The 27,951-nt window shown below is 50.7% G+C and overlaps 1 protein-coding gene across 2 annotated transcripts in view; it reads left to right on the top strand.

Annotated features, from left to right (window-relative positions):
• MYOF (myoferlin) overlaps nt 1-27,951 on the top strand; it is a 156,189-nt gene that overhangs the window by 27,290 nt on the left and 100,948 nt on the right. For both annotated transcript variants that reach the window (XM_038764076.1, XM_038764077.1), the window contains exons 2-5: nt 16,105-16,160; nt 22,544-22,635; nt 26,009-26,117; nt 27,505-27,595. In XM_038764076.1, coding sequence (XP_038620004.1) covers nt 16,105-16,160; nt 22,544-22,635; nt 26,009-26,117; nt 27,505-27,595 — 348 coding nt within the window. The remainder of the gene's footprint in view (nt 1-16,104; nt 16,161-22,543; nt 22,636-26,008; nt 26,118-27,504; nt 27,596-27,951) is intronic.

Here is a 27,951-nt window from a genome sequence, read left to right on the forward strand (position 1 = left end):
GCCAGTGATCTGGCTGGTTGGCCGGCCAATCCCAAATCAGGGAAACTCACATTTGGCTTTAAACCGTCTGCTCAAGTTGGGATGTCAAGTTCACTAAGCGGCTTCTGGCCTCTCCGTCGAATGACTTATGGATGCTCTTGAGCCCAGGATCTGTCCGGCCCACAAAAGGGCAAGGCTGGAAATGAGGCAGGAAAGGCCAGGAATTTCCTTGAGTCAGTGAGTCAGAAATCATTGCTTTTCGAAATGACTAAAGTCCAAGTCTCTTCCTCATTGAATTTGCCCCAGAACAATTCAGTCCCGCCCTTCCTGGACTGGCCCTCCCTTTATTGTGGGTTTCGGAGCCCCGCTCCCGCACGCCAGAACTGCCTGCCATTTCACTGACTCAGTTGGGCCCCCCGTCTGTCGCCCCCCTGGCTCTGTTGCACCCCTTTTCACCACCTCCCTGACTCAGCTGCATCCCCCTCTCTGGGCTCCCTGGTTCAGCTGTCCCCCCACCTCCTTTGTTCTGCCGCAGTGGCAGACAGGGCCGGGCCTTCTTCCCTACATCCTTCTTTCCCCGGAATTGGCGTTGGCGTTGGCCCTGGAACTGGAATGCAGCGGAGGCGACCGTGGAAGGGAAGGGGGGCTGGGGAAGAGGACGGGAGCTGCATTTTGGCTGCCATCGCCCTTGCCTCCCTGGACTGCGAAGACCGGGGACGGTGGTCCAGTTGGCGGCGGGGGGCGGAGAAGCAGCCTTGGAAGAGAGGGCTCCGAGGGGGCTCAGGAGAGGGGGCTCCAAGGGAGGGGGGCCCAGTGGAGGTGATCAGAGAGGGGGTTCAAAGAGGGGGGCAGTGGAAGGGGCTCAGAGGGGGGCACTCAGAGGAGCGGGATGCATTCAGGGTGCGGTCACCAGCAGAACGATGCGGGACGGGCCAGTTTGGGGTCGCCTACAGTGGGGCAGGGCCAGCTCTGCGGAGATCATTTGCTGGGGGGCTGAAGAGTTAACTTGTGAGGTTTCCATGGCCGGGAAAGTTGATCCTCTGCTAGGTAAGGGCTCCTCCCCCAGACCGCATTCCCCCCCAACCCTGCCCTTTCTCCTCCCTAACGCGCAGGCCCAGGCAGAGCGACTATTTGGGCCCCCTCCCTTTCTCTCCTTTCCAGAAGGGCATTTTGCACTTCAGCAAACCTCGCTGCTCAGTGCCTTGCCAGGGTGGCCACAGGGGACATTCCCAGGTGCCCGGGTGACGCCTCCGAGCCACTTGGGCCAGAGCTTAAAGGGAAATCGGGCATTCCGGCACGTTCTGAGAACCGAAGTAGGGAAGCCAGGCCGCAGCACTCGGATGTTTACCTGTTGGGAGATTTGGGCGAGAGCTTAAAGGGAAATCAGACTTCGGGCATTCCGACACGTTCTTAGAACCGAAGTGGGGAAGCTATCCCGCAGCACTCGGGTGTTTACTGATACCTGTTGGGAGATTTAAATTTCCCCGGGACCACTTCTAACTTGCGGGGAGGTGGGAAGAGATGCCAGGGAAGGCAGGGACCTAGGGAAAGTCACAGAACTGGAGCAGGGTCCTTCGCCCAGAGGCCCTTCCTCTGGGGGCCTCCTCTAGCCGAAGACTGCCGAGTGAGAGCCCGTATCCTGGGGAGTCAGGCCCAGGCTCCAGGGGAAGTGTCGGGAGGAGACATAGGAGGGAAGACAGGGCCAGCAGGGAGCAAGGACGCAGGGGCCGGAGGAGGGAGAAATCAGGAGGAGTGCGGTTCTGGTTCTCCTTGATCCTACAGTGGGGCAGGGATTCATCCATCCTGTGGGAAGCCCATCACCACCGTGACCCCCGTCTCATCCCATGTCTGGGCAGACCACTCGGAGATGCAAGGGTCCAGCCCTGATGCCCAATGAGGATGGGAAAGGCGAGGGTGACGGCGTCTTCTGGCTCCTGGCCATGGCCAACATCTCAGCTCTGTTCCTGGCTCCTTTCCAGCCCCCGGGGACCACGGCTAGCCTCTGCCACTAGCCTAAAAATCTCCGATGAGAGATAGAGCATCCTACTCCCTCCACCACATCTGCGCAGAAGACCCCTTGTCCTGTCTCTCCAAAATCCATACAGAATGCATCATTAAGCTCCTTAAAACCTCCGGGGAACCCCATCTTAATAATAATAATTTTGGTGTTTGTTAAGCGCTTACTATGTGCAAAGCACTGTTTTAAGCGCTGGGGAGGATACAAGGTGATCAGGTTGTCCCATGTGGGGCTCACAGTCTTAATCTCCATTTCACAGATGAGGTAACTGAGGCACAGAGAAGTGAAGTGACTTGCCCCAAGTCACACAGCTGACAAATGGTGGAGCTGGGATTTGAACTCATGACTTGGGAGTCCGTGCTCTTTCCACTGAGCCACGCTGCTTCTCTATCTTCCTACCTATCGGGAAAAAAAAACCCTGAGCACTGGTTTCAAATTCTCCTCCAGCTTCCTCCCACCTATCTTTCTGCTCTCTTTTCCTGTTACCGCCCCCAATTCCTGCTCTTCACTCCCCATAAGCTAATGTTCTAACTGTCCCCCCGTCTTGACTTTCCTGCTTTCAACACACAACTCAAGCCCATATCCACTCCACGAAACATGTCAAATATTATCATTATCGGGTGCCGTCGAGTCATTTTCAATTCCTAGTGGCTCTATGGCTATATTTTCCCCAGAGCGTCCTGTCTTCTGCCATAATCTGTAACCTCGCTAACCGTTTGTCCATTATTGTTGTTATGGTTCCTCCCTTCCAAATCCTCCTAAAATCCTTGGGAGAGTCTAATACAGCAATCAACAGTCACATTCCCTGCCCTCGACGGGCTTACAGTCTAGAGTCGGGGGAGCAGACATTGATACAAATAAACAAAATGGCATATGTGAGCCCGTTGTTGGGTAGGGACCATCTCCCACCCTTTTATATATCCCACCCTCAACCTCACAGCGTTTTTGCACATAGCTATAAATTATATATTATAATTGATACATTTATATTAATGTCTGTTGGAGGAGGTGTCTCTTCCCTGACTGCAGCCCTTTGAGACCTCACCCTCTATCCAGCTGTCCCCCTTCTAGACTGTGAGCCCACTGTTGGGTAGGGACTGTCTCTATATGTTGCAAACTTGTACTTCCCAAGCACTTAGTACTCAATAAGCGCTCAATAAATACGACTGATTGATTGATTGATTGATTGAAAGAGCCAGGGCTTTGGAGTCAGAGGTCATGGGTTCAAATCCTGGCTCCGCCACTCGTCAGCTGTGTGACTTTGGGCAAGCTGTTTCACTTCTCTGGGCCTCCCAGTGCTTAGAACAGTGCTTGGCACATAGCAAGCGCTTTACCGATACCATAATAACAATAATAATATATTATAATATATAATAATAATAATAAGTTATTATTATTAAGACCACTTGGGAGGGGTCAGGGAGAGTGTAGGGACCCTGGAGGTAATGTCCAGTTACGGGAGGACAAGAATAAGTGGGGCCCAGATATTGGAAATTCAAAGTAGAAGGGAGGCAGGGCCATGGACAGAACCTACTAAGGCAGAAAAGAGAGGCAGAGAGAGAGAAGTAGAGAGAGGATGGCCCCAAATCTGGGCCTCTGAGCCACCTCCTGCTTTAGATTTTTTTTAATGGTATTTGTTAAGCCGTAAGCTCACTCTGGACAGGGGAACATGTCTGTTACATTGTTGCGTAGTACTCTCCCAAGCGCTCAGTACAGTGCTTTGCACAGGGGCCTGGAAAAAGTCATGAATGTGCTGATGTAACTTACTATGTTTCAGGGGCCGTTCTATGTGCTGGGATGGATACAGATTGCTCAGGTAGGATACAATCAGGAGTCTAAGCGAGGAGAGAGGGATATTTCAAGAGGCTGCTCACCTAGACAGCCAACTTGTCTCTAAACTGTAAGCTCATCTGTAGACTGTAAGCTCACTGTGGGCAGGCAGTGTGTCCGTTGTACTGTTGAACTGTACTCTCCCAAGTGCTCAGTAAGCGCTCAATAAATACGATTGACTGAATGACTGACTGGATGCGGGAGGGAGGGAGACGATGTCTCCGTCAACATCATAACCCTTGCTGTGCGAAGCGGGAAGGGGCTGAGGAGAAGGTTAAGGAGGTTGGCTCTACCTTCATCCTGTCTATCTCACTGATGACTTCTGGCCCACATAAGAATAATAATAATAATAATGATGGCATTTATTAAGCACTTATTATGTACAAAGCACTGTTCTAAGCACTGGGGAGGTTACAAGGTGACCAGGCTGTCCCACGTGGGGCTCACAGTCTTAATCCTCATTTTACCGATGAGGTAACTGAGGCCCAGAGAAGTGAAGTGACTGGCCCAAAGTCACACAGCTGACAAGTGGCAGAGCTGGGATTTGAACCCACGACCTCTGACTCCAAAGCCCGGGCTCTTTTACACTGAGCCACGCTGCTTCTCTGGCCTGGACCATCCTCTCCCCATAGCCAACAAATGCTCTCCCCCACTTCAAAGCCTTACTGAAGGCACATCTCCTTCAGCAGGCCTTCCCTGAGACTCTCTTTTTCCTTTTCTTCCACTCTCTTCTGTGTCACCCTGACTTCCTCCTGTCATTCATCCCCGCTCCCAGCCTGACAGCCCTCCGAAATTGATTTACTTACATTAACGTCTTCCTCCTCGTCTAGACGGTAAGCTCGTTGTGGGCAGGGAAGTGTCTGTGATATTGTTACACTGTACTCTCCCAAGCGCTTAGTGCAGTGCCGAGCGCACAGTAAGCACTCAATAAATACGACTGATTGCCTGGCGCCAGCCTGGATCTCTAGATTGTGAGCTCATCGTGGGCAGGGAATGTGTCTGTACGTTGTTCATTCATTCATTCAATCTTATTTATTGAGCGCTTATGTCTGTATCTGTAATTTATTTGTTTATGTTAATGTCTGTCTCCCCCTTTAGACTGTTTTTATTATTATTATGGTATTTGTTAAGCACTTATTATATAATAATAATAATGTTGGTATTTGTTAAGCACTTACAATGTGCAAAGCTCTGTTCTAAGCGCTGAGGCGGTTACAAGGTGATCAGGTTGTCCCACGAGGGGCTCACAGTCTTAATCCCCATTTTACAGATGAGGTAACTGAGGCCCAGAGAAGTTAAGTGGCTTGCCCAAGGTCACACAGCTGACAGGTGGTGGAGCTGGGATTCGAACCCATGACCTTTGGCTCCCAAGTCTGCGCCCTTTACACTGAGCCATAAGCTCACTGTGGACAGGGGGACGTGTCTGTTACATTGTTACGTAGTACTCTCCCAAGCGCTTAGTACAGTGCCTTGCACAGGGGCCTGGAAAAAGTCACAAAGGTGCTGATGCAACAATTGCCACAAAAATGCAAACTGTCAACTCTGTGGGGTTCCCAGTGACAATGTATGGATAGTGAAAAAGCAGACTAGAAAGAAACTCGATTCTTTTGAAAATGCGGTGTTACGGAAGGCTTTTGCGACTACCGTGGACTGCCTGAAAAAAAAGAAAATGGATTTGCGAGCAAATGAAACCCAAGCGGTCTTTGGAGGGCCACATAACTCGACTTAGATGAGCGTATTTCGGACACAGAATCAGGAGAACTAATTCTCTGGAGAAGACCCTAATGCTAGGAAAACTGGAGGGAAAACGTGGAAGAGGCGGACCAGCAGCTAGTCGGATAGAAAACCGTACCGACGATAACAAGAACCGTTAGAATGGTTCATTCATTCATTCATTCAATCGTATTTATTGAGCGCTTACTGTGTGCAGAGCACTGGACTAAGAGCTTGGGAAGTACAAGTTGGCAACATATAGAGACGGTCCCCACCCAACAGTGGGCTCACAGTCTAGAATGGTTGCGGATTATGGCAGATGACAGGACGTTCTGGAGAAAGTATATCCGCGGAGTCGCTGTGAATCGGAAACGACTCCATGGCATTTAATAATAGTAATAATAGTAAGCGTTCAATAAATACGAATGGATGAGTGAATGGCCACGATGGCAATCTAAAGGGGCCAGCCCTTCTGGCTCAGGCCTGCTCTGGGCAGAAGCCCGGGCGCCAGCCCAGAGAGAGGTAGCCATTGTTGGGCCTTACATCTCCAGGGGTTTCCGTCCCCTCTCCCTCTCTTTGGATGACTTTCCGCAGAAAGTCATCAGCTTGTTAGGCTGCAGGCCCGGACACCTGATGACGTCACAAAGGGAAGCAGGACCGGACGGCCACTGTGTCTCTAGAAGTCCGTACATTCAGTAGTGTTTACTGAGCGCTTACTGTGGGCAGAGCACTGTACTAAATGCTTGGAAAGTACAATTCAGCAATAAAAGGAGACAATCCCTGCCCACAGTGAGCTCCCCCGCCTTCTGTGGCCTGGGTGAAAAGGGCTTTGTTCCCGACTGAAACCCCGGGCTGGGTCAGGGGAGGGGGAAGGCGGGCAGCCCAGGGGTCTATAGCTGCCGACATGGCTCAGAGGAGGGGAGGGGATCTACACAGACAGGTCCGCATCTACGCAACCCGCTCCGTCCTGAAACACTTCCATTTTCTCCCCTCCCCACATCGCAGAGCCAAGGCAAACATTTTCCGGCATTCCCAGAATCCTTATATAAACTAATCTCCAGGGAGGAATGAAACGGGCCACTGATGCCAGGCCCATAAGGCCAAGGGCCCACCGGGGCCTGAGCGCATGCTCAGGATGAAGGAGAAAAGTTCTTCCTCCCTCCTGCTTCCCAGGCCGGGCTGGGCTCGGTGACCAACCTCCGGAGAGCAGGATGGCCAAGGTCTGAAGGACCGACCTCGGGATGTTTCTAAAACCACGTGGAAAGAGATGGAAAGAGATGGAAAGCTGGCGTGCGACGCAATTCCGCTCTTGCCATCAGAACGTCAAAAGCAGAAAAGAGTTCACTTGTCTGTCCGGAAACACTCCAGGAACTGTGAAGCGCCTCAGCCCGCAGTGGACCCCACCTCCAAATCCGTTCCCACTTTCTGGAGTGAAAATATTTCCTTTTGTTCCTTGGAAACAGAGGCTGAACTCCGTTTGACGAGGAGTTTCCTGTGTTTAATCTGAGGATCTTAGCTGGCATTGTTGCCCAGTCTTTGAGGTGAAGTGGAGAGCTGAGGAAGAATGAGGTTTGGTTCAGTCTCAGTTCCTCAAAAAAGAATTGAAACTAGTACACTGACATATGCATGGGTTAATAAGTTTCTGACTGCAGCACACTATACGGATATTTTACGTGGAAACACGGTTGTGTCTTAGTGGTTGCGAATGAGTGTGTGTATGAACTGTCAACTCCTCAAGGCTTCTCAAAAAGGCCTACAAATTCATCTTTCCCTGCTTTAGCTCTGCCCTCGCCTCCACTCAGCAACGAAACTTCTTCCCTCTTACTTCCTTGCCCGTGGTCCGCTCTAAATATTCCAGGCAGTTAGCTCCCGCCTTGAATTCCCAATGTCCCCGTCCCCCACTCCCCCCGGCCGATGACCTTGCCAACGACCTTGTTGACAAAATTAAATCCATCGGACTCGAATTCCTAAATATCTCCGCCTCCCCCATATCCTCCTCTTCCAGCTCTCAAAAGATCACCTTCCTGTTTTCTTCGTTCTGCCCCTCTCTCCCCATTCCTTCTCACCTAACCTAGTTGGAAAGAGCCTGAGTGTGAGGGCAGAGGATCTGGGTTCTAATCCATGCTCTGTCTCTTGTCTGCTGTGAGACCTGGGGCACTTCTCTGCGCCTCAGTTTCCTCATCTATAAAATGGGGATTCAATTCTACTCCCTCTTTTTTAGACAGTGAACTCCGTGTGAGGTGGGGATTGTGTCCAGTCTGATCATCTTGTATCCACCCCAGTGCCAGTCAATCATATGTATTGAGCACTTACTGTGTGCAGGGCACTGTACTAAACACTTGGGAGAGTACCGGGTAACAATAGTCACGTTCCCTGCTCATCATGATACCTGAGGGGAACACGGGGAGGCTCTTGTAGAATACAGAGGAAACTAGATAGAAACCTTGAAGAGAAAATGATCAAATCCTCGGTGACCAAAGGAATGTAACCACAGTCTGCAATTAGGAAAAAATTGGTGTGGTAATTCCTTAAGAGCTTCAGACCAAGAAGCAGCGTGACTCAGTGGAAAGAGCCCGGGCTTTGGAGTCAGAGGTCATGGGTTCAGATCCCAGCTCTGCCAATTGTCAGATGTGTGACTCTGGGCAAGTCACTTCGCTTCTCTCGCCCCGTCGATCCTCCTGGTCACACCCTCCCGGTGGCGACTGGAGGCAGAAGAAACCGACAATCCCGCCTCCGTTTAATGAAGAAGGAAAGAGGCAAAGAAACCTACAAGAAAACTTTATTCTAGGGATGGAGGGGAGGGCATCGGGAGAGGTCCGGAGCAGGAGGCGCCCCGGGATGAGAGGCCGGGGCAGCCTGGGCACCGTTACGGCTGTGGACCCAGGAGGGGGGGGGGACGGGATAGACAAGATGGTAACGGCGGGCTCCCCCCGGCCCAGGTGCGCCTGGGTGCGGACAGATGGGTTGGTCCGCTCCGGCTTCCTCCCCCAGGGTGGGCGTCTAACGGAAATCATGCAGGCCCAGGAGGAACGCCAGATATTTCTGCCTGACGTTGACCTCCAGGACGGTGACGGGATCTTGGATGTTGAACGGCGGCCATGCGCATCTCTTCAAGACGTGGCTGGGCTTGAGGCACAGTGTCATCTCTCTGCTCTCTTGGTTTCCACACTGCTTGGCCAACACTAGAATCGGAGCCTCTCGCTCCTCCTGGGCCGGAGCCTTCGGCTCCTGGAGGGTGTTCTTCAGCACGCGCAGATCCAGGGACTCTTTGATGACTTCACCCTGGTTTTCCGTCCCCGCTTCGTCACGGCGGGCCGCAGAGGGAGTCAGAGGGTCTGCCGTACTGCGGGAACTCCGGGCGGGGGACATGGAAAAATAGGAGGTGGAGGATGGGTAAAATGAGGAGGACGAGCAGGAGCAAGAAGAGAAGGAGGGGTAAAAAGAGGGCGAGGAGGAGGAGGAGTAAGATCCGTCAGTTCCCAGGGATCGCTCCTTGACACGTCGAGTGCCTGTTTTTGGGTGCCCGGTTGAAGAGGAGGGCCGGGCCTCCTGGCGGGACGGGACTTTCCGGGAGAACAGGAGCTTGACCTCCGATATCAGGGCACTGCAGGCTGGGTGGTCGTCCAGCAAGTCCCGCAGGCGGTCTTCGTTGAACTTCCATCCTACGCTGTGGAAGGAAATGAGCCTCAGATATAGCAGACCAAACTCCCACTGCACTTTGTACCGGATCCACCCTCCCACCACGGCCCATCTCCCTCCTCCCCTTCCACTCTCGCTGGCCCCCAACCAGCTGTGTAAATAATAATAATGATGATGATGGCATCTGTCAAGCGCTTACTATGTGCGAAGCACTGTTCTAAGCGCTGGGGGAGATACAAGGTGATCAGGCTGCCCCATGTGGGGCTCACAGTCTCCATCCCCATTTTACAGATGAGGGAACTGAGGCCCAGAAAAGTGAAGTGATCTGCCCAAAGTCACCCAGCTGACAAGGGGCGGACTCGAGATTAGAACCCATGACCTCTGACTCCCAAGCTTGGGCTCTTTCCACTGAACCACACTGCTTCTCAACCCACCTCCCTCCCTTCCTCCCAGCCAATGAATTGTCTGCCCATGCACTCTATATCTCGCCCTATTTGTGGCGTGGCTCAGTGGAAAGAGCCCAGGCTTGGGAGTCAGAGGTCATGGGTTCAAATTCCGGCTCCACAATTGTCAGCTTCTCTGGGCCTCAGTTCCCTCATCTGGAAAATGGGGATTAAGACTGTGAGCTCCCAGTGGGACAGCCTGATTACTTTGTATCCCCCAAGCACTTAGAACAGTGCTTTGCACATAGTAAGCACTTAACAAATACCATCATTATTATTACCTTATCCTCCTTGCCATTTCTGCCGCAGTCAATGCAAACTGGCCATTCTGTACTCTGAGAAACTCCTCCCAGACGGGGTTTTACAGACCCAGGGCATTTCTCACTGCCATCCCGACTGCTCCTTCTCATTCCGGCTTAGCCAGCTCCCCTTCCTCGTCTCATCTTCTGACCGAAGTTGTCCCAGAGGGCTCTAATCGGGATGCTCTGTGCTTCTCCTTCTCCCCCCTCTCTCTCGGGAAGTACTTCCTACTCCCACACTCCTCGCCCTTTCTGGAGATGACTTCCCACCCTTCCTCTCCCACGCTGACCCCTCAGCTGCTTTTCAGTGTCCTGTAGATAACCTTCTGGAACCTTCAACTGACCTTGGAAGAGGTGGCCTCCACCTCTTCCCTCCTAGACCGTCTCATCTTTCTAATGTTCCCATCGCGGTCAAAGGAGTTCCCATCCACTCTGTCCCACAGGCTTAGTCAACTTGTTCCTGCGCTTAGAACAGTGCTTTGCACATAGTAAGCGCTTAACAAATGCCATCATCATCATTATTGTATATGTTGCCAACTTGTACTTCCCAAGCGCTTAGTACAGTGCTCTGCACACAGTAATCAATCAATCAATCAATCGTATTTATTTAGCGCTTACTGTGTGCAGAGCACTGTACTAAGTGCTTGGGAAGTACAAGTTGGCAACATATAGAGACAGTCCCTACCCAACAGTGGGCTCACAGTCTAAAAGGTGGGCTCACAGTCTAAAAGCTCCCAATAAATATGATTGATTGATTGATTGATTATTATTATTATTATCACAGACCTTCTCCTTCCTCTCCCCACTGATAACCACCACATTGACAACCCAACAGAGAAGCAGCATGGCTCAGTGGAAAGAGATTTTGAGTCAGAGGTCATGGGTTCTAATCCCGGCTCCACCAACTGTCAGCTTTGTGACTTTGGGCAAGTCACTTGACTTCTCTGGGCCTCAGTTACCTCATCTGTAAAATGGGGATTAAGACTATGAGCCCCCCGTGGGACAGCCTGATCACCTTGTAACCTCCCCAGTGCTTAGAACAGTGCTTTGCACATAGTAAGTGCTTAATAAATGCCATTATTATTATTATTATTATCGAATCATATCCCTCCACCTGCGCTGCTGTAATAGGATCCTTACTGTCCTCCCTGCCCCCAGCCTCTCTCTCCATTCGACTTCCCCTCCAGACGGCAGCAGGATCAGCTCCTCAGCCTGCCATTTACAGCCCCACGTTCCCTTCATCCACGGTTCCCTTCGCCTTTTATGTAATAGTCCACCTCCCGATTGCCAGCTTCGAGTTGGTTCCCTCTTGCCATGAACCCTAAAAATGATTCTGTTTCGATTTCTCCCCCTCCTGATTCTCCTCTCCTAAGAACGGCTCCAGATTCGATTTCATAACGGCCAGGAATTAGAGGGAACCTGGTCCCTACTGGCCTGGCCTAACTGGAATCTCCCAGAGCCCCTCACCACGCTCCCCTTCCCAGTGACCGCTTTCCCCCCGGCCCCTCGACCCATTCTGGGAGGAGCCTCTCGGTCTCGGGTGACCCTAAGGGGCTGGATTACCTCCGCAGGATGGACAGGGCCTCTTCTAAATCTGCATCATAGTCCCAGGTGGCTCTCCGAGCTAGGAACAAGAGAACAAGAGTTTGATTAACGGCCCATACCTAGAAGTAGCTTTGGTCTTTCCATATGGTGTCTGCATTGTGGCTATTCCGGAGTCACAAAATCAGCAGGCACAGCAGCAGAAGGCAATCATAATAACAATAATAATAAATTTGTTAAGCACTTCCTATGTGCAAAGCATTGTTGTAAGCGCTGGGGAGGGGGATACAAGGTGATCAGGTTGTCCCACGAGGGGCTCACAGACTCCATCCCCATCTTACAGATGAGGTAACTGAGGCCCAGAGAAGCTAAGTGACACAGCTAAGTGGCGGAGCTGGGATTAGAACCCACGACCTCTGGTTCCCAAGCCCGGGCTCTTTCCACTGAGCCACGGAAGGGCCCTGGCGGGGGAAAGCTTTCAGTCTGCATGATCCCCAAAGTCCCAAAGGCTCTTCCCCCAAAAGCCTAGGGCCTCTGCCATGGTAGAGTCATGAAGGCAGTTGTCGGCCCACTTCTGGCCCTCTTTCCGTCTCCAGGAGAGTTAAGGCCATCCGATCCCGGGGCTCCCCCAGAAGGGCAGGGAAGGGAGCTTCCAGAGGCCCGGTCGGCTGGATCTCGGGCCCTGAGGCCTGGTCCATGTAGGAAAAGCGAGGATCGTACCTCTTGCAGCTCTGCGCCTCCACCAGGACCTGAGCAGAGCCTGAAAGACAGGAAGGAAACAATTAGGCAGGGCTTAGGGTTGGGACTGGGCCTCTCTGTCAGGACCGAAAGCAACAAAGCTTCTTTCCTGCTTCTTCTCTTCTCCCTCCCTGCACCCTTAGCCTGCCTTGCTGGGAATGCTCAACAAACACTCCCCACGCTACGCACTTTGGCAACAAACTGGACATCTCAGCTCCTTCCACCCCCTACCCCCCGCCCCAGCCTTTCTCCCAAGGGGTGGGTTTCATTAAACGGCCCTTACCCAGATGTAGTTTGGGTCTTTCCATACGTTGTCTGCATCGTGCCTGTTCCAGATCCTCTGAACCAGTAGCCACAGCAACAAAAGAAAGACAACCACATAAAGGAAGAGCTCCATCGAGGGCAAGCTTTCAGTCAGCATGACCTCAGATGAGTAAATGAATCCCGATCCTTGGGGGATCAGAATATGAAGCTCCCCAGGACGTACGTCACAAAGGACGTTTGTGACATATCACAGACAGGGCTGGCTTGGCTGGTGGGGCTGGGGGGGGAGTGGAGGGAGGAGGGGGGAGGCCGGGAGGGGGAAGAACAAATGAAATGCCCTCTCTCTTCAACGGATCAATATTCTGTACTCAGTCCTCACTGCTTTTGACAGTGTTTACTACCCCCTCCTTCTGGAAATACTATCTGATCTTGGTTTCACCCCCATGGTTCTTACCTGGTTCTCCCCCTTAATCTCTGACCGTTCTTTCTCCATCTCGTTTTCCAGTTCCTCGTCCACCAATGAACCACCTCACGTTTGATATCCCGCAAAGCTCTATTCTGGGATCTCACACTTCTCTCACAAAACACACTCTACTGGGAAGCTTTGCCTTGTGAAAGTTGCCCAAATCTACCTCATCAGCCGCTCCTACTCTCCTGCTATTTATTTCACATTTTTGGCCACTTCCACTCTCCGCACTTTTATCAGTCAAAGGTATTTATTCAATGCTTATTGGGCACAGAGCAATGTTATTAAGTGCTTGGGAGTTGATTGGTAGATACAATCCCTGTCATGAGCCCTTCACCGGGATTGTACTCCCTTAATATCTGATGCTCAATCTGTTAGCCCTCTTGCAGGGAAATTTGTCTCCTCCTAATATCAGGTGCTCAATTACAATGACAAGGTCACGGTGTACAGCTGAAAGCTTTATTTCACACGTAACTTATTAACAACAGGGGGTAGATACGTATGCACGCATTCACGCACACAAATTTCAACACCCGTAGTTACCGATCCAACAGGTTTTCCCCAAGTTTCATGAAGATGATCCCGCACTGGAGGAGCCCAAAGAGTCCGGCCACCCGTAACGTGCAATCCTGGTTCAAGTTTTGGGTGGTTTGGTCACAGCTGCAGTAGGTGTCTCAGAGTATGGCTTAGATGCTTTCTCCGCGGCCACGGCGTACGTGTGTTGACTTGGGTGGTTTCACCGCGTGGGATGTGAGACCAGTTCTTTCCCCCTTTCATCAGTTGTTTCAAAGATCGGGGGCATTGCAGTGGGGGCTGCTCAGGATTTCCCGCTGTCTTCAGCTCCATTAATAATAATAATAATGTTGGTATTTGTTAAACGCTTACTATGTGCCAAGCACTGTTCGAAGCGCTGGGGTAGATACAAGGTAATTGGATTGCCCCACGTGGGGCTCCCAGTCTTCATCCCCATTTTACAGATGAGGGAACTGAGGCCAAGGGAAGGTAAGTGACTTGCCTAAAGTCACACAGCTGAGAAGTGGCGGACCTGGGATTCAAACCCGTGACCTCTGACTCCCAAGCCCGGGCTCTCCACACTAAGCCATGCTGCTTCCCGGGAGAAGCCCGGCAGGGGAGGTGGAAGTGGCGGGGAGGGGGAAATGGTTACACTCCCCTCCCCATGCCAACCCCACCTCTTTCTGAGAAAATGGCTTCTGCGTTTCAAGATGGAGTCACTCTTGCTCACCACAATCCCTACTTACAAGAAACACACAGTAGAGAGGGGGAAATGGATTAAATTAAATTACAGATAGAGGAAATGGGAGAGTGTAAGGATATCAATCAATCAATCAATCAGTTGTATTTATTGAGCGCTTACTGTGTGCAGAGCACTGTACTTAGCGCTTAGAACAGTGCTTTGCACATAGTAAGCACTTAACAAATGCCAATTATTATTATTATTACTAAGTGCTTGGGAAGTACAAATGCTAGGCCTGGGGTGAATATCAAGTGCTTGACCCCTTCTAGACTGTGAGCCCGTTGTTGGGTAGGGATCGTCTCTATATGTTGCCAACTTGTACTTCCCAAGCACTTAGTACAGTGCTCTGCACACAGGGAAGTGCTCAATAAATACAATTGAAAGAATGAAGGAATGACCGGTACTGACCCAAGTACCAAGGCGACACAGAAGGGGAAGTGAATAGGAAGAAGGGGAAACACGCACTCAGTCGGGGAATAGCTTTTGGAGGAGATGTGACCAGCCAGTGGGCAAGGCACTTAGCGCCTATGCCTCAGTTTCTGCATCTTTAGACGGTAAGCTCGTGGTGGGCAGGGAACGTATCTACCAAATCTGTTCTGCTATCTTCTCTGAAGCACTTAGGACAGTGCTTTGCACACAGTAAGCGCTCAATAAATAGGATTGATCTTTAAATGGGACCAAGATATGTGCTGGTATTTAAGAATCTTCCCCAGCTCCTAAAACAGTGCTTCACACATGGTAAGCACTTAGCAAATACCACAGTTATTATTATTATTTGTATTTCTACTTATTCAACATCTCTCTGGTCCTGGTTGGCCTGATGATTGCCAATTTGTACTTGTACTTCCCAAGCGCTTAGTACAGTGCTCTGCACACAGTAAGCGCTCAATAAACACGATTGATTGATTGATTGATTGATGATCGGGTGGAACAGTGCTCTGCACATAATATACGCTTAATAAATGCCATCATCATTATTATTATTATATTACGACAAGAGCTGGGCACAGAACCATCCCTCCCACTGAGCCAAAGCGTGTCTGAGGGAGCTAACGACGAGCCCTCAGTTTCTCCGGCCACAGAACGTGATGGGTTCTGATCCTGCCTCTACCACTTGTCAGCTGTGTGACCGTGGACAAGTCACTTCGCTTCTCTGTGCCTCAGTTACCTCCTCTGTAAAATGGGGATTGGGATGGTGAGCCCCCCATGGGACAGGGACCATGTCCCAACTCGATTTGCTGGTCCACCCCACTGCGTAGTACAGTGCCTGGCGCAAAGTAAGCGTTTAACAAGTACTATCATTGCTATTATTATTACCGGGCAGAATTAGCCTACGCCAGTGGCTACCGGTCCGGTTGGGTGTTCATTTGGGTCTATAGGGCCTGGGGTTTGTCTGTCGCCCAGAGGGCCACCCTACTAGTAGTGGCAATGGAGAGCTGGATGGAAAGAGCAACCTGGAGACCCCTCACAGAGGTGCCCAGGGGTCTGGGGCCGAGGACAGGTCCCGTTCGTCAGCCCAGCAGACTGCCCTCATTCCCAACTCATTCCCATCTCTCTCTCAAGTGGGATCTCCCTGCCGAGTCAGAGCCTTCGACATGGTGACCATGACTGTCTCTATATGTTGCCAATTTGTACTTCCCAAGCGCTTAGTACAGTGCTCTGCACATAGTAAGCGCTCAATAAATACGATTGATGATGATGATGAACCTTCCAACGCCAGACAAATGGGATGTGGCTGTTGAGCGTTCCGGGTCACTCCACCGTCCCTCCCGGGTCCGGCTGCGATCTGCCTCGCTGGGCTGGAGTAAGGACAGGAAGTGATCCAGCTCTGAGGTGGATGGAGGTGTTCGTTCAACACCCGCTTGTGTCGTATCTTCGTCCTGCGCAGGAAAACATCTTCTCTTGTGTTCCGTTTGCAGATGAAAAGAAAAAAACAAAGAAGATCGATAATGAGCTCAACCCACTGTGGAATGAGGTGAGGTACCCTCTCAGCTTCGTTTGAGCTTTGAATTCCCACATTGGGTCTCTGCCTGGGCATGGCCAGGGAGGAAATCTGTGCAGCCAGGGAAGGAGGGAAGGAGGGATTATACTGGCATTTAACCTGGGATTTGGGGACCAGGTTTCAGGGATTGATATCCTCTCTGTACTTCACTCTGCTGCCCGGATTATCTTTCTAAAGAAACGCTCTGAGCACGTCACTCCCTTCCTCAAAATCTCCAGTGGTTGCCTGTCAACCTTCATATCAAGCGAGAATTCCTCACTATTTGTTTCAAAGCTCTCCATCCCTCGTCCCCTCCTCCCTCACCTCCCTTCTCTCCTTTTCCGGCCCAGCCCATGCCCTCCGCTCCTCTGCCGCCGCTCACCTCCTCACTGGGCCTCGTTCTCGCCTGTCCCGCCATCGACCCCCGGCCCACGTCCTACCTCTGGCCTGGAATGCCCTCCCTCCTGAAATCCTCCAAACTAGCACACTTCCCCCCTTCAAAGCCCTACTGAAAGCTCACCTCTTCCAGGAGGCCTTCCCAGACTAAGCCCCTCTTTTCCTCTGCTCCTCCTCCCCTCCCCATCGCCCCACTCTCTCCCTCTTCTCTGCTCCTCTCCCTGCCCCACGGCGCTTGTGTATATATGTACATATTGATTATTCTCTTTGATTAATAATGTGCATATGTCTCTAATTCTATTTATATTGTTGCTACTGATGCCTGTTTACTTGTTTTAATAATAATAATGATAATGGCATTTATTAAGCGCTTACTAACTAATGGCATTTATTAAGCCCTTCTGTCCTAATCCTCCTCGACCTCTCAGCTGCCTTCGACACTGTGGACCACCCCCTTCTCCTCAACACGCTATCTGACCTTGGCTTCACAGACTCCGTCCTCTCCTGGTTCTCCTCTTATCTCTCCGGTCATTCTTTCTCAGTCTCTTTTGCAGGCTCCTCCTCCCCCTCCCATCCTCTTACTGTGGGGGTTCCCCAAGGTTCAGTGCTTGGTCCCCTTCTGTTCTCAATCTACACTCACTCCCTTGGTGACCTCATTCACTCCCACGGCTTCAACTATCATCTCTACGCTGATGACACCCAGATCTACATCTCTGCCCCTGCTCTCTCCCCCTCCCTCCAGGCTCGCATCTCCTCCTGCCTTCAGGACATCTCCATCTGGATGTCCGCCCGCCACCTAAAGCTCAACATGTCGAAGACCGAGCTCCTTGTCTTCCCTCCCAAACCTTGTCCTCTCCCTGACTTTCCCATCTCTGTTGACGGCACTACCATCCTTCCCGTCTCACAAGCCCGCAACCTTGGTGTCATCCTCGACTTCGCTCTCTCATTCACCCCTCACATCCAAGCCGTCACCAAAACCTGCCGGTCTCAGCTCCGCAACATTGCCAAGATCCGCCCTTTCCTCTCCATCCAAACCGCTACCCTGCTCATTCAAGCTCTCATCCTATCCCGTCTGGACTACTGCACCAGCCTTCTCTCTGATCTCCCATCCTCGTGTCTCTCTCCACTTCAATCCATACTTCATGCTGCTGCCCGGATTATCTTTGTCCAGAAACGCTCTGGGCATATTACTCCCCTCCTCAAAAACCTCCAGTGGCTACCAATCAATCTGCACATCAGGCAGAAACTCCTCACCCTGGGCTTCAAGGCTGTCCATCACCTCGCCCCCTCCTACCTCACCTCCCTTCTCTCCTTCTACTGCCCAGCCCGCACCCTCCGCTCCTCTGCCGCTAATCTCCTCACTGTACCTCGTTCTCGCCTGTCCCGCCGTCGACCCCCGGCCCACGTCATCCCCTAGGCCTGGAATGCCCTCCCTCTGCCCCTCCGCCAAGCTAGCTCTCTTCCTCCCTTCAAGGCCCTGCTGAGAGCTCACCGCCTCCAGGAGGCCTTCCCAGACTGAGCCCCTTCCCTCCTCTCCCCCTCGTCCCCCTCTCCATCCTCCCATCTTACCTCCTTCCCTTCCCCACAGCACCTGTATATATGTATATATGGTTGTACATATTTATTACTCTATTTATTTATTTGTTTATTTATTTTACTTGTACATTTCTATCCTATTTATTCTATTTTGTTGGTATGTTTGGTTCTGTTCTCTGTCTCCCCCTTTTAGACTGTGAGCCCACTGTTGGGTAGGGACTGTCTCTATGTGTTGCCAATTTGTACTTCCCAAGCGCTTAGTACAGTGCTCTGCACATAGTAAGCGCTCAATAAATACGATCGATTGATTGATTGATTGATTACTATGTGCAAAGCACTGTTCTAAGCGCTGGGGAGGTTACAAGGTGATCAGGTTGTCCCCCGGGGGGCTCACAGTCTTCATCCCCATTTTACAGATGAAGTAACTGAGGCCCAGAGAAGTGAAGTGACTTGCCCAAAGCCACACAGCGACAATTGGCAGAGCCGGGATTTGAACCCATGACCTCTGACTTCAAAGCCCGAGCTCTTCCCACTGAGCCACGCTGCTTCTGTTTGGATGTCTGTCCTCCCTCTTCTAGACTGTGAGCCCGTTGTTGGGTAGGGACTGTCTCTCTTTGTTGCTGAATTGTACTTTCCAAGCGTTTAGTTCAGTGCTCTGCACACGATAAGCGCTCAATAAATATGACTGAATGAATGAATATCCCGACAGCCCCTGCAGTCCTCATGACCTGATCCAATTCCACCGGGCTGAGGGGCAGTGTGTGGGAAAGAATGGACCTCAAGAGAGATTTGGGCATCCGCTATATCGGCAACTCATCCCACCCCGCCACTGGCCAGAGAAGCAGCGTGGCTCGGTGGAAAGAGCCCGGGCTTTGGAGTCAGAGGTCATGGGTTCAAATCCCGGCTCCGCCACTTGTCAGCTGTGTGACTTCGGGCAAGTCACTTCACTTCTCTGGGCCTCAGTTCCCTCATCTGGAAAACGGGAATGAAGACTGGGAGCCCCCGTGGGACCACCTGATCACCTTGTAACCTCCCCAGCGCTTAGAACAGTGCTTTGCACAGAGTAAGCGCTTAATAAATGCCATTATCATTATTATTATCATTCGTCCTGTGTCTCCACTCAGTGGTCAGGCCGGACCAGGGCTGGCGACGACTGCCCAGTGTAACTGTGGGGTGGAAAACTGGGGCAGCTGCAGTCCGCTCGGCGGGGACCTAGGCTCATTTTGGGGGCTCAGCACCCCAACCTGTCCCTTCTCTCATCCTCCACCCATGCTGGCCCTTACTCTCTCCCCTTACTCAGAAGCGCCTCTGAATGACTGTCTTCCTGTCTGTTCCAGCTCCTCTGCCAAGTCCCCTCTCCATGCCCAGCTGTAGGTCCCTCCTGAGTCTACCGTCTGACATCTCCTCTCATCATCAATCATATTTATTGAGCGCTTACTGTGTGCAGAGCACTGTACTAAGCGCTTAATCACCTTAATCTCCTTATCCACTCCCCCCAAGGCCCTCTTCCCTTTCTCCCAGTCCCCTTCCCCTCCTGTACCCTGATCCCTGCTCTCCTGGCGGCCCCTGGATTCCCCATCCCGGCCCTTCCCACCTGCTCCCGGTGAATTTTGTTCTCCTTGTTTGGTTTCTCTATCTCCATCCTCCTACTTCCTCTTTCCCGCCTTGACCTATCTCTTTTCTTCCCCCTTCTGCTCATTTTCCTGACGCTGCAAGCCTCGATCTCTGCCCTCCCTCCAAGTTATCCCCGTCCCAAATCCCCGATGTGAATCTGATCTTGCTTCTCTCCCTAGCTGGAGAGAGGGTGTGATGCTCACAGGGAGGTGGAAGGGGGCTGAGATCATAGACAGCCCCTCAAACAGCCCAGAGCTCGAACTGTACCAAGAGGAGAGAAGCAGCATGGCTTAGGATAAAGAGCCCGGGCTTGGGAGTCTGAGGACATGGGTTCTAATCCCGGGTCCGCCGCTTGTCTGCTCTGTGACCTTGGGCAAGCCACTTAACTTCTCTGGGCCTCAGTTATCTCATCTATAAATTGGGGATTAAGACTGTGAGCGCTTGTGAGACAGGGACCGTCTGTATATGTTGCCAACTTGTACTTCCCAAGCGCTTAGTCCAGTCCTCTGCACACAGTAAGCACTCAATAAATACGATTGAATGAATGAATGAACAGGGACTGTGTCCAACCTGATTACCTTGAATCTACCCCAGTGCTTGGAACATAGTAGACTGTGAGCCCACTGTTGGGTAGGGACTGTCTCTATATGTTGCCAACTTGTACTTCCCAAGTGCTTAGTACAGTGCTCTGCACACAGTAAGCGCTCAATAAATACGATTGATTGATTGATAGTAAGCATTTAACAAATACCATGATGATGATGATGATAATGATGATTCCCTGTGCCTCGGTTACCTCATCTGTAAAATGGGGATTAAGACTGCAAGCCCCGCGTGGGACAACCTGATTACCTTGCATCTTCTCCAGTGCTTAGAACAGTGCTTGGTACATAGTAAGCACTTTTAACAAATACCAGAATTATGATTATTATTATCACCTCTCCCCCCACCCTCCCCAAGCACTTAGGTATAGATCTTTAATCTCTGTTCCTTTTCCTACCTTTAATTTATCCTAGTCTATGCCTCCCTCACTAGACTGTAAATTCCTCAAAGACTGGGATCGTGTCTACCAACTCTGTTGCAGTGTGCTCTCCTGAGCACTTAGTACAGTGCTCTGCACATGGGAAATTCTCAATAAATACCATCAGCGGATTGATTTTAGTGTACGCCTCTCTCCGTAGACCGTAAGCTCCTCAAGAACAGACGTCACGTCTACTAAATCTGATGTCCTCTCCCAAACACTTGGGAAAGTGCTCTGCTAAGAGTAAACTCTCAATAAATACTTATTGGTTGCCTGATAGTCAAACAATGCCCAGCCAACTCTTCATCCCTGCCTCTATCTGGTCTCTGCTTACATCTCTGTTTCTGCTTCTTGTCAGGGCTTTTCCCAGAAAGGCGGAAGTATCCTGTTACCCATTCTTGAATTCATTCATTCATTCATTCATTCATTCATTCATTCATTCAGTCGTATTTATTGAGCGCTTACTGCGTGCAGAGCACTGGACTAAGTGCTTGGGAAGTACAATTCAGCAACAGAGACAATCCCTGACCACAACGGGCTCACAGTCTAGAAGGGGGGAGACAGATATACCTGTATATACCTGTATATATGTATATATGTTTGTACATATTTATTACTCTATTTATTTATTAATTTATTTTACTTGCACATATCTATTCTATTTATTTTATTTTGTTAATATGTTTGGTTTTGTTCTCTGTCTCCCCCTTTTAGACTGTGAGCCCACTGTTGGGTAGGGACTGTCTCTATATGTTGCCAATTTGTACTTCCCAAGCGCTTAGTACAGTGCTCTGCACATAGTAAGTGCTCAATAAATACGATTGATGATGATGATGATGATGAGACATCAAAACAAGTAAACAGGCATCGGTAGCATCAGTACAAATAAGTAGAATTCTAGAAATATGCACCTCATTAATACAAATAAATAGAATTATAATTATAAATATGTACATCTATACACAAGTGCTGTGGGGCGGGGAAAGGGGAAGGGCGAAGGGAGCGAATCGGGGCAAGGGAGGAGCAGAGGAGAAGGAGGGGCTCGGTCTGGGAAGGCCTCCTGGAGGAGGTGAGCTTTCAGTAGGGCTTTGAAGGGGGGAAGTCTACTAGTTTGGTGGATTTGAGGAGGGAGGGCATTCCAGGCCAGGGGATGAGGTGGGACAGGCGAGAATGAGACACACTGATGATGATGATGATGATGGTATTTGTTAAGTGCTTACTATGTGCAGAGCACTGTTCTAAGTGCTGGGGGGATAACAAAGTGATCAGGTTGTCTCACGTGGGGCTCACAGTCTTCATCCCCATTGTCCAGATGAGAGAACTGAGGCCCAGAGAAGTGAAGTGACTTGCCCAAAGTCACCCAGCTGACAGTCGTCAGAGCCGGGATTTGAACCCATGACCTCCGACTCCAAAGCCGGGCTCTTTCCACCGAGCCACACTGCTTCTCTTCCTTCTCAGTGAGGAGGTTAGCGGCGGTAGAGGAGCGGAGTGTGTGGGCTGGTCTTTAGAAGGAGAGAAGGGAGGTGAGGGAGGAGGGGGCGAGGTGATGGAGAACTTTGAAGCCAATAATGAAGAGTTTCTTGTTTGGTATTTGCTATCTGAGTTTTACTTGAATCAATCTGGTTATTGTCATTTGAGTGGTTCCCTGCCTGCCCTGGTTAAAATATTGTCTCCAGGGTCGCACCTCCTGAGGTCTGGCACGCCAGCCGCCCCCCGGCTCAATATTTGCCTCAGTTGGCCCCCCTACCTTCCCTCGTATCTTCTGAAGTAGCCAGCCTTGGTTAATAACCGCTGTGTTTCCTGTGCCCAGGTTTTGGAGTTTGACCTGCGAGGGGTTCCCCTGACTACTTCCTCAACCCTCGTTGTCACCGTGAAAGACTTTGAGACGATTGGACAGAACAGGTAGGTCCTTGCCTCCCTTTCCGGACTATAGTACACTGTATAATATTATTCTATTCTTTATCTATCTATCTATCTATCTATCTATCTATCTATCTATCTATCTATCCATCTATCTATATCTATCTATCTATCTATCCATCTATTTATTTATTTATTTATCTATTTATTTATTTATTCAGTTATTTAGTTATCTATCTATTTAGTTAGTTATCTATCTATTTATTTATCTATCTATTTATGTATTTATGGGTTAGGAGAAGCAGCGTGGCTCAGTGGAAAGAGCCTGGGCTTTGGAGTCAGAGGTCAAGGGTTCAAATCCCGGCTCCACCACATGTCTGCTGTGTGACCTTGAGCAAGTCACTTCACTTCCCTGGGCCTCAGTTCCCTCATCTGGAAAATGGGGATTAAGACTGTGAGCCCCAAGTGGGACAAATTGATCACCTTGTATCCCCCCCCAGCGCTTAGAACAGTGCTTTGCACATAGTAAGCGCTTAACAAATGCCATCATCATTATTCCACCCTTTGACCCCTGGGATCCTCCAAGATTTCCAACGGAGGGGGGGAGTTGGGAGGCACAGGGGGCCGGGAGAGGCCTGGATGAGTTTGGCAGGTGGGGTGGATCCCTTGGGCCTTCTGGAGTATAGCGTGGCTTAGTGGAAAGAGCCCGGGCTTGGGAGTCAGAGGTCGTGGGTTCAAATCTCGACTCCGCCACTTGTCAGCTGTGTGACCCTGGGCAAGCTACTTAACTTCTCTGTGCCTCCATGACCTCATCTGTAAAATGGGGATCAAGACTGTGAGCCTCAAGGGGGACAACATAAAAATAATGATAATAATGATATTTGTTAAGCACTTACTATGTGCAAAGCACTGTTCTAAGTGCGGGGGTAGATACAAGGTAATCAGGTTGTCCCACATGGGGCTCACAGCCTTAATCCCCATTTTACAGATGAGGGAACTGAGGCACAGAGAAGTGAAGTGACGTGCCCAAGGTCACACAGCAGAAAGGTGGCAAAGTCTGGATTAGAATTCATGACCTCTGACTCCCAAGCCCGGGTTCTTCCCACTAAGCCATGCTGCTTCTCAACATGATAACCTCGTATCTATCCTAGCACTTAGAACAGTGCTTGGCACATAGTAAGCACATAACAAATATTATCATTGTCATTATTATTATTTTAGAGCCCGAACCTGGGAGTCAGAAAGTCATGGGTTCTAATTCTGGCTCCGCCACGTGTCTGCTGTGTGACCTTGGGCAAGTCACTTCACTTCTCTGAGCCTCGGTTACCTCATCTGTAAAATGGATGGAAATTAAGACTGTGAGTCCCATGCGGGACAGGGACTGTGACCAACCCGGTTTGCTTGTATCTGCCCCAGCGCTTAGCCCAATGCCTGGAATATAGTAAGTGCTTAACAAATGCCATTATTACTAATTAATGGTATTTGTTAAGCACTTACTATGTGATCAAGCATTCTTAAGTTCTGGGTAAAATGTAAGTTAATCAATCAGACACAGTCCATATCCCACGGGGGTTTCACCATCTTAGTAGTAGGGAGAACGGCATGGTTTAGTAGCAGAGCATGGGCCTGAGTGTCAGAAGGACTTGGGAGGAGGAGGATTAGGAGGAGAAGGAGAGGAGAAGAGAAGAAGGAGAAGAAGAAGAAGAAGAAGAAGAAGAAGAAGAAGAAGAAGAAGAAGAAGAAGAAGAAGAAGAAGAAGAAGAAGAAGAAGAAGAAGAAGAAGAAGAAGAAGAAGAAGAAGAAGAAGAAGAAGAAGAAGAAGAAGAGGAAGAAGAAGAAGAAGAAGGAGAAGGAGAAGGAGAAGGAGAAGGAGGAGGAGGAGGAGGAGGAGGAGGAGGAGAAGGAGGGGAGGAGGAGGAGGAGGAGGGGAGGGGGAGGAGGAGGAGGAGGAGGGGAGGAGGAGGAGGAGGAGGAGAAGGAGAAGGAGGAGAAGGAGAAGGAGGAGAAGGAGAAGGAGAAGGAGAAGGAGGAGAAGGAGAAGGAGAAGAAGAAGAAGAAGAATGGTGTTTGTTAAGCACTTACTATGTGCCAAGCACTGTTCTAAACACTGGGGTAGATACAAGTTAATCAGGTTGTCCTACACTGGGCTTACAGTCTTAATTCCCACTTTACAGATGGGGTAACTGAGGCACAGAGAAGTTAAGTGACTTGCCCAAGGCCACACAGCAGACAAATGGCGGAGTCGGGATTAGAACCCACGCCCTCTAACTCCCAAACCCGGGCTCTATCCACTAGGCCACATGCTTATCTCCTGGGTGACCTTGGGGAGGTCACTTTATTTCTCTGTGCCTCAGTTACCCCATCTGTAAAATGGGGATTAGGACTATGAGCCCCATGTGGGACAAGCCTGGCTAGTTTGTATCTACCCAGGGCTTAGTATAGTGCCTGACACATAATAAATGCTTAGCAAATACTATAAAAAAAAATCTGAAGGATTAAACCTAGGTCTCCTCCAGTTAGAGTTATCATTACCCAATTCCCCTTGGACCTGGAAGGATGGGTTGGGTATCCGCGTGGGGGTGCTTGTAATAATAATAATAATAATGATAATAATAATAATAATAATAATTCATTCATTCTATCGTATTTATTGAGCACTTACTGTGTGCAGAGCACTGTACTAAGCGCTTGGGAAGTACAAGTTGACAGCATATAGAGACGGTCCCTATCCAACAACGGGCTCACAGTCTAGAAGGGAGAGACAGGCAACAAAACAAAATATATTAACAAAATAAAATAAATAGAATAGTAAATATGTACAGTATGTACAATATGGTCCTAAAAATAATAATAATAATGGCATTTGTTAAGCGCTTACTATGTGCATAGCACTGTTCTAAACGCTGGGGGAGATACAAGGTCATCAGGTTGTCCCACGTGAAGCTCACGGTCTTCATCCCCATTTTACAGATGAGGTCACTGAGGCACAGTGAAGTTAAGTAAATTGCCCCCAGCTGAGAAGTGGCGGAGCCGGGATTAGAACCCACAACCTCTGACTCCCAAGTTCGGGCTCTTTCCACTAAGCCACGTTGCTTATTGAGCAGCGTGGGGCCTTGGAGCTGAGCCGTGCTGGAAGACAACTGACCTGGAGATGGGTGGCCCCCCGGGATTGGATGCTGGATTCTTTTCATTCATTCATTAATTAATTCATTCATTCATTCAATCGTATTTATTGAGAGCTTACTATGTGCAGAGCACTGTACTAAGCACTTGGGAAGTACAAGTTGGCAACATATAGAGACGGTCCCTACCCAACAGTGGGCTCACAGTCTAGAAAAGGGGGAGGCAGAGAACTAAACATATTAACAAAATAAAATAAATAGAATAAATGCTTACAAATAAATTCTATTGGCAGGTTGATTGGGAGCGCGACGGTGCCCCTGAAGGAACTGGTGGGAGGCCAGAGTCGATCCCTTCCATTCAGGCTGACCCCCCTGCTAGGGGACCGGGGCCAGGACACCGGGGTAAGGATTGTTCCTCGGGGGAATCTTGGGCTCTCCCGGGAAACCCTACAAATCAGGAGCCATGGCAGCAAAAACAACCACAACACAAGGGAAATGCAGAGACCGAGAGCTCGTCCCCCGCCCCCCAGGTGCCCTCTTCCTCCTTGTCCTCTTCTTCCTCGCCCAAATCCTCTCCCGCCTCTTTCCCTCAGCCTCTTCCAGGTAACCTGACGTCTCCGTTCCTCCTTCTTCCACCACCCCTAGCATCTCCCTTCCAAACCCACCAGTGACTCACCTACATCCCCCAACTCCCAAAAGAGGGCTGGCGTTGCCAAGCAGGGTCAGAACACTAAACAGAGCAGATTTCTGGCTCAGAATAATCCGGAGTTAACCGCCGCCGGAACGCTCTTCTGGTGGCCCGCCACAGTTTAGGGAAGAGAAGATGGAGCCAGAGAAGGGCAGGGAAGAGTGGCATATGAGATGGTCACAGAAGGAGAAGCGCTTCGGCCGAGTTGTCCCTTGGGGGAATCTTGGGCTATCCCGGGAAACCCTACAAATGAGAGGGGACAGGATTGAGGTCTACATTGAAAGGATGGGGGTGAACAAGAGCCCAAATCCTACAGCCACTAGGTGAGGGACACCACTGGAGCTGGAGGGAGGCTAGTCCAAAACTAACAGTAGGAACTCCCCTCTCCCGACCCTCCAACCCACCGCCAGCACAAGGAATCCATTCCCTCAGGAAATAACAGCAATACCACCAAAATCATAAACGCCAGCAGGTTCTGAAGAGGTTTAGGTGGATCTGTGGACCAGTGGTCCATGCTGGGACACTGGAGGACAAATTAGAAAAGGAGGGGGGGGGAGTTGAGGGTTTTGGACAGTCCATTCTGAACCGTGAGTTCGGGTGTCCTGGAGGGCGACTCCTATCCGGTCCTCCAAAGTGATTGTTCCTGCTCAGTGTACTCTGCCTTCACAGGGAGATCATCCATCATGTGCGTGGCTAACTCCCAAATCTACCCCTCCAATCCCCACCTCTCACTCGCCTTACGATATCACACTACCCCAGCCCCAGGATCTCTCTGCTTCGATGTCCTTAAACTCAACATGGCAAGAGCTGGATTCTTCATCTTCCCATCAGGCCGGTTCCCCCCTCCGACCCGTCCCATCCCAGTGGACGACGTTGCCCTCCCTCCATCCCAGAAGCTCGCTATGACCCCCTCCGCATTCTACCTCCCATGTTCAGTCTGTTGCTGAATCCTAAGCTCCAGAGCTACTCTCCTTAGCTCAGAACTTTGCCTGGAAGGGTCATCAAGCGCTCGTCGGCCCGGCCGCTACCCTGCCCCAAGTTTGGGTCCCGAGTCCCCACCCAAGGGAGGTGGATCCAGAGGGCCAACTGTTTCCTCCTCAGGCAACCATCGACCTGGTGGTGGGCTACGAACCCCCAACGGCAGCAGTCGACCCCAGTGACCCAGGAGGGCCCGAAGCCCGAGGCCTGGAGGGTGAGCCAGGTTTGGTCTGAGGCAGCTCACGGGAAGGACGTGACGATCAGATAAAGCAGATTGAGGGGAGGGAAGGAGGGAAGGAAAGAGGGAGGGAAGGGGCGGAGGGAGGGAGGCAAGGGAGGGGAAAAGGATAGAGGGAGGGAGGGAGGATTCAAGGACCAGCCCCCTTTTTGATTTTGGGCCCCGGAACCATAGAAGCTTTGGCAGGTGAGATACCGTCATGTCACACGCGTCATCTATGGGTGCAGCCTGTGATGGAAACCATGTAGCTGCCCACCCTGGGAGCAGACTGGGAGACTGGGAGGGCCCTTCCTTCCAGCCCAGGGGCCAGCAGGGTCGACAGACCAGCAGGG

The sequence above is a fragment of the Tachyglossus aculeatus genome, chromosome 22 (genome assembly GCF_015852505.1).
Source record: "Tachyglossus aculeatus isolate mTacAcu1 chromosome 22, mTacAcu1.pri, whole genome shotgun sequence".
Classification (NCBI taxonomy): domain Eukaryota; kingdom Metazoa; phylum Chordata; class Mammalia; order Monotremata; family Tachyglossidae; genus Tachyglossus; species Tachyglossus aculeatus.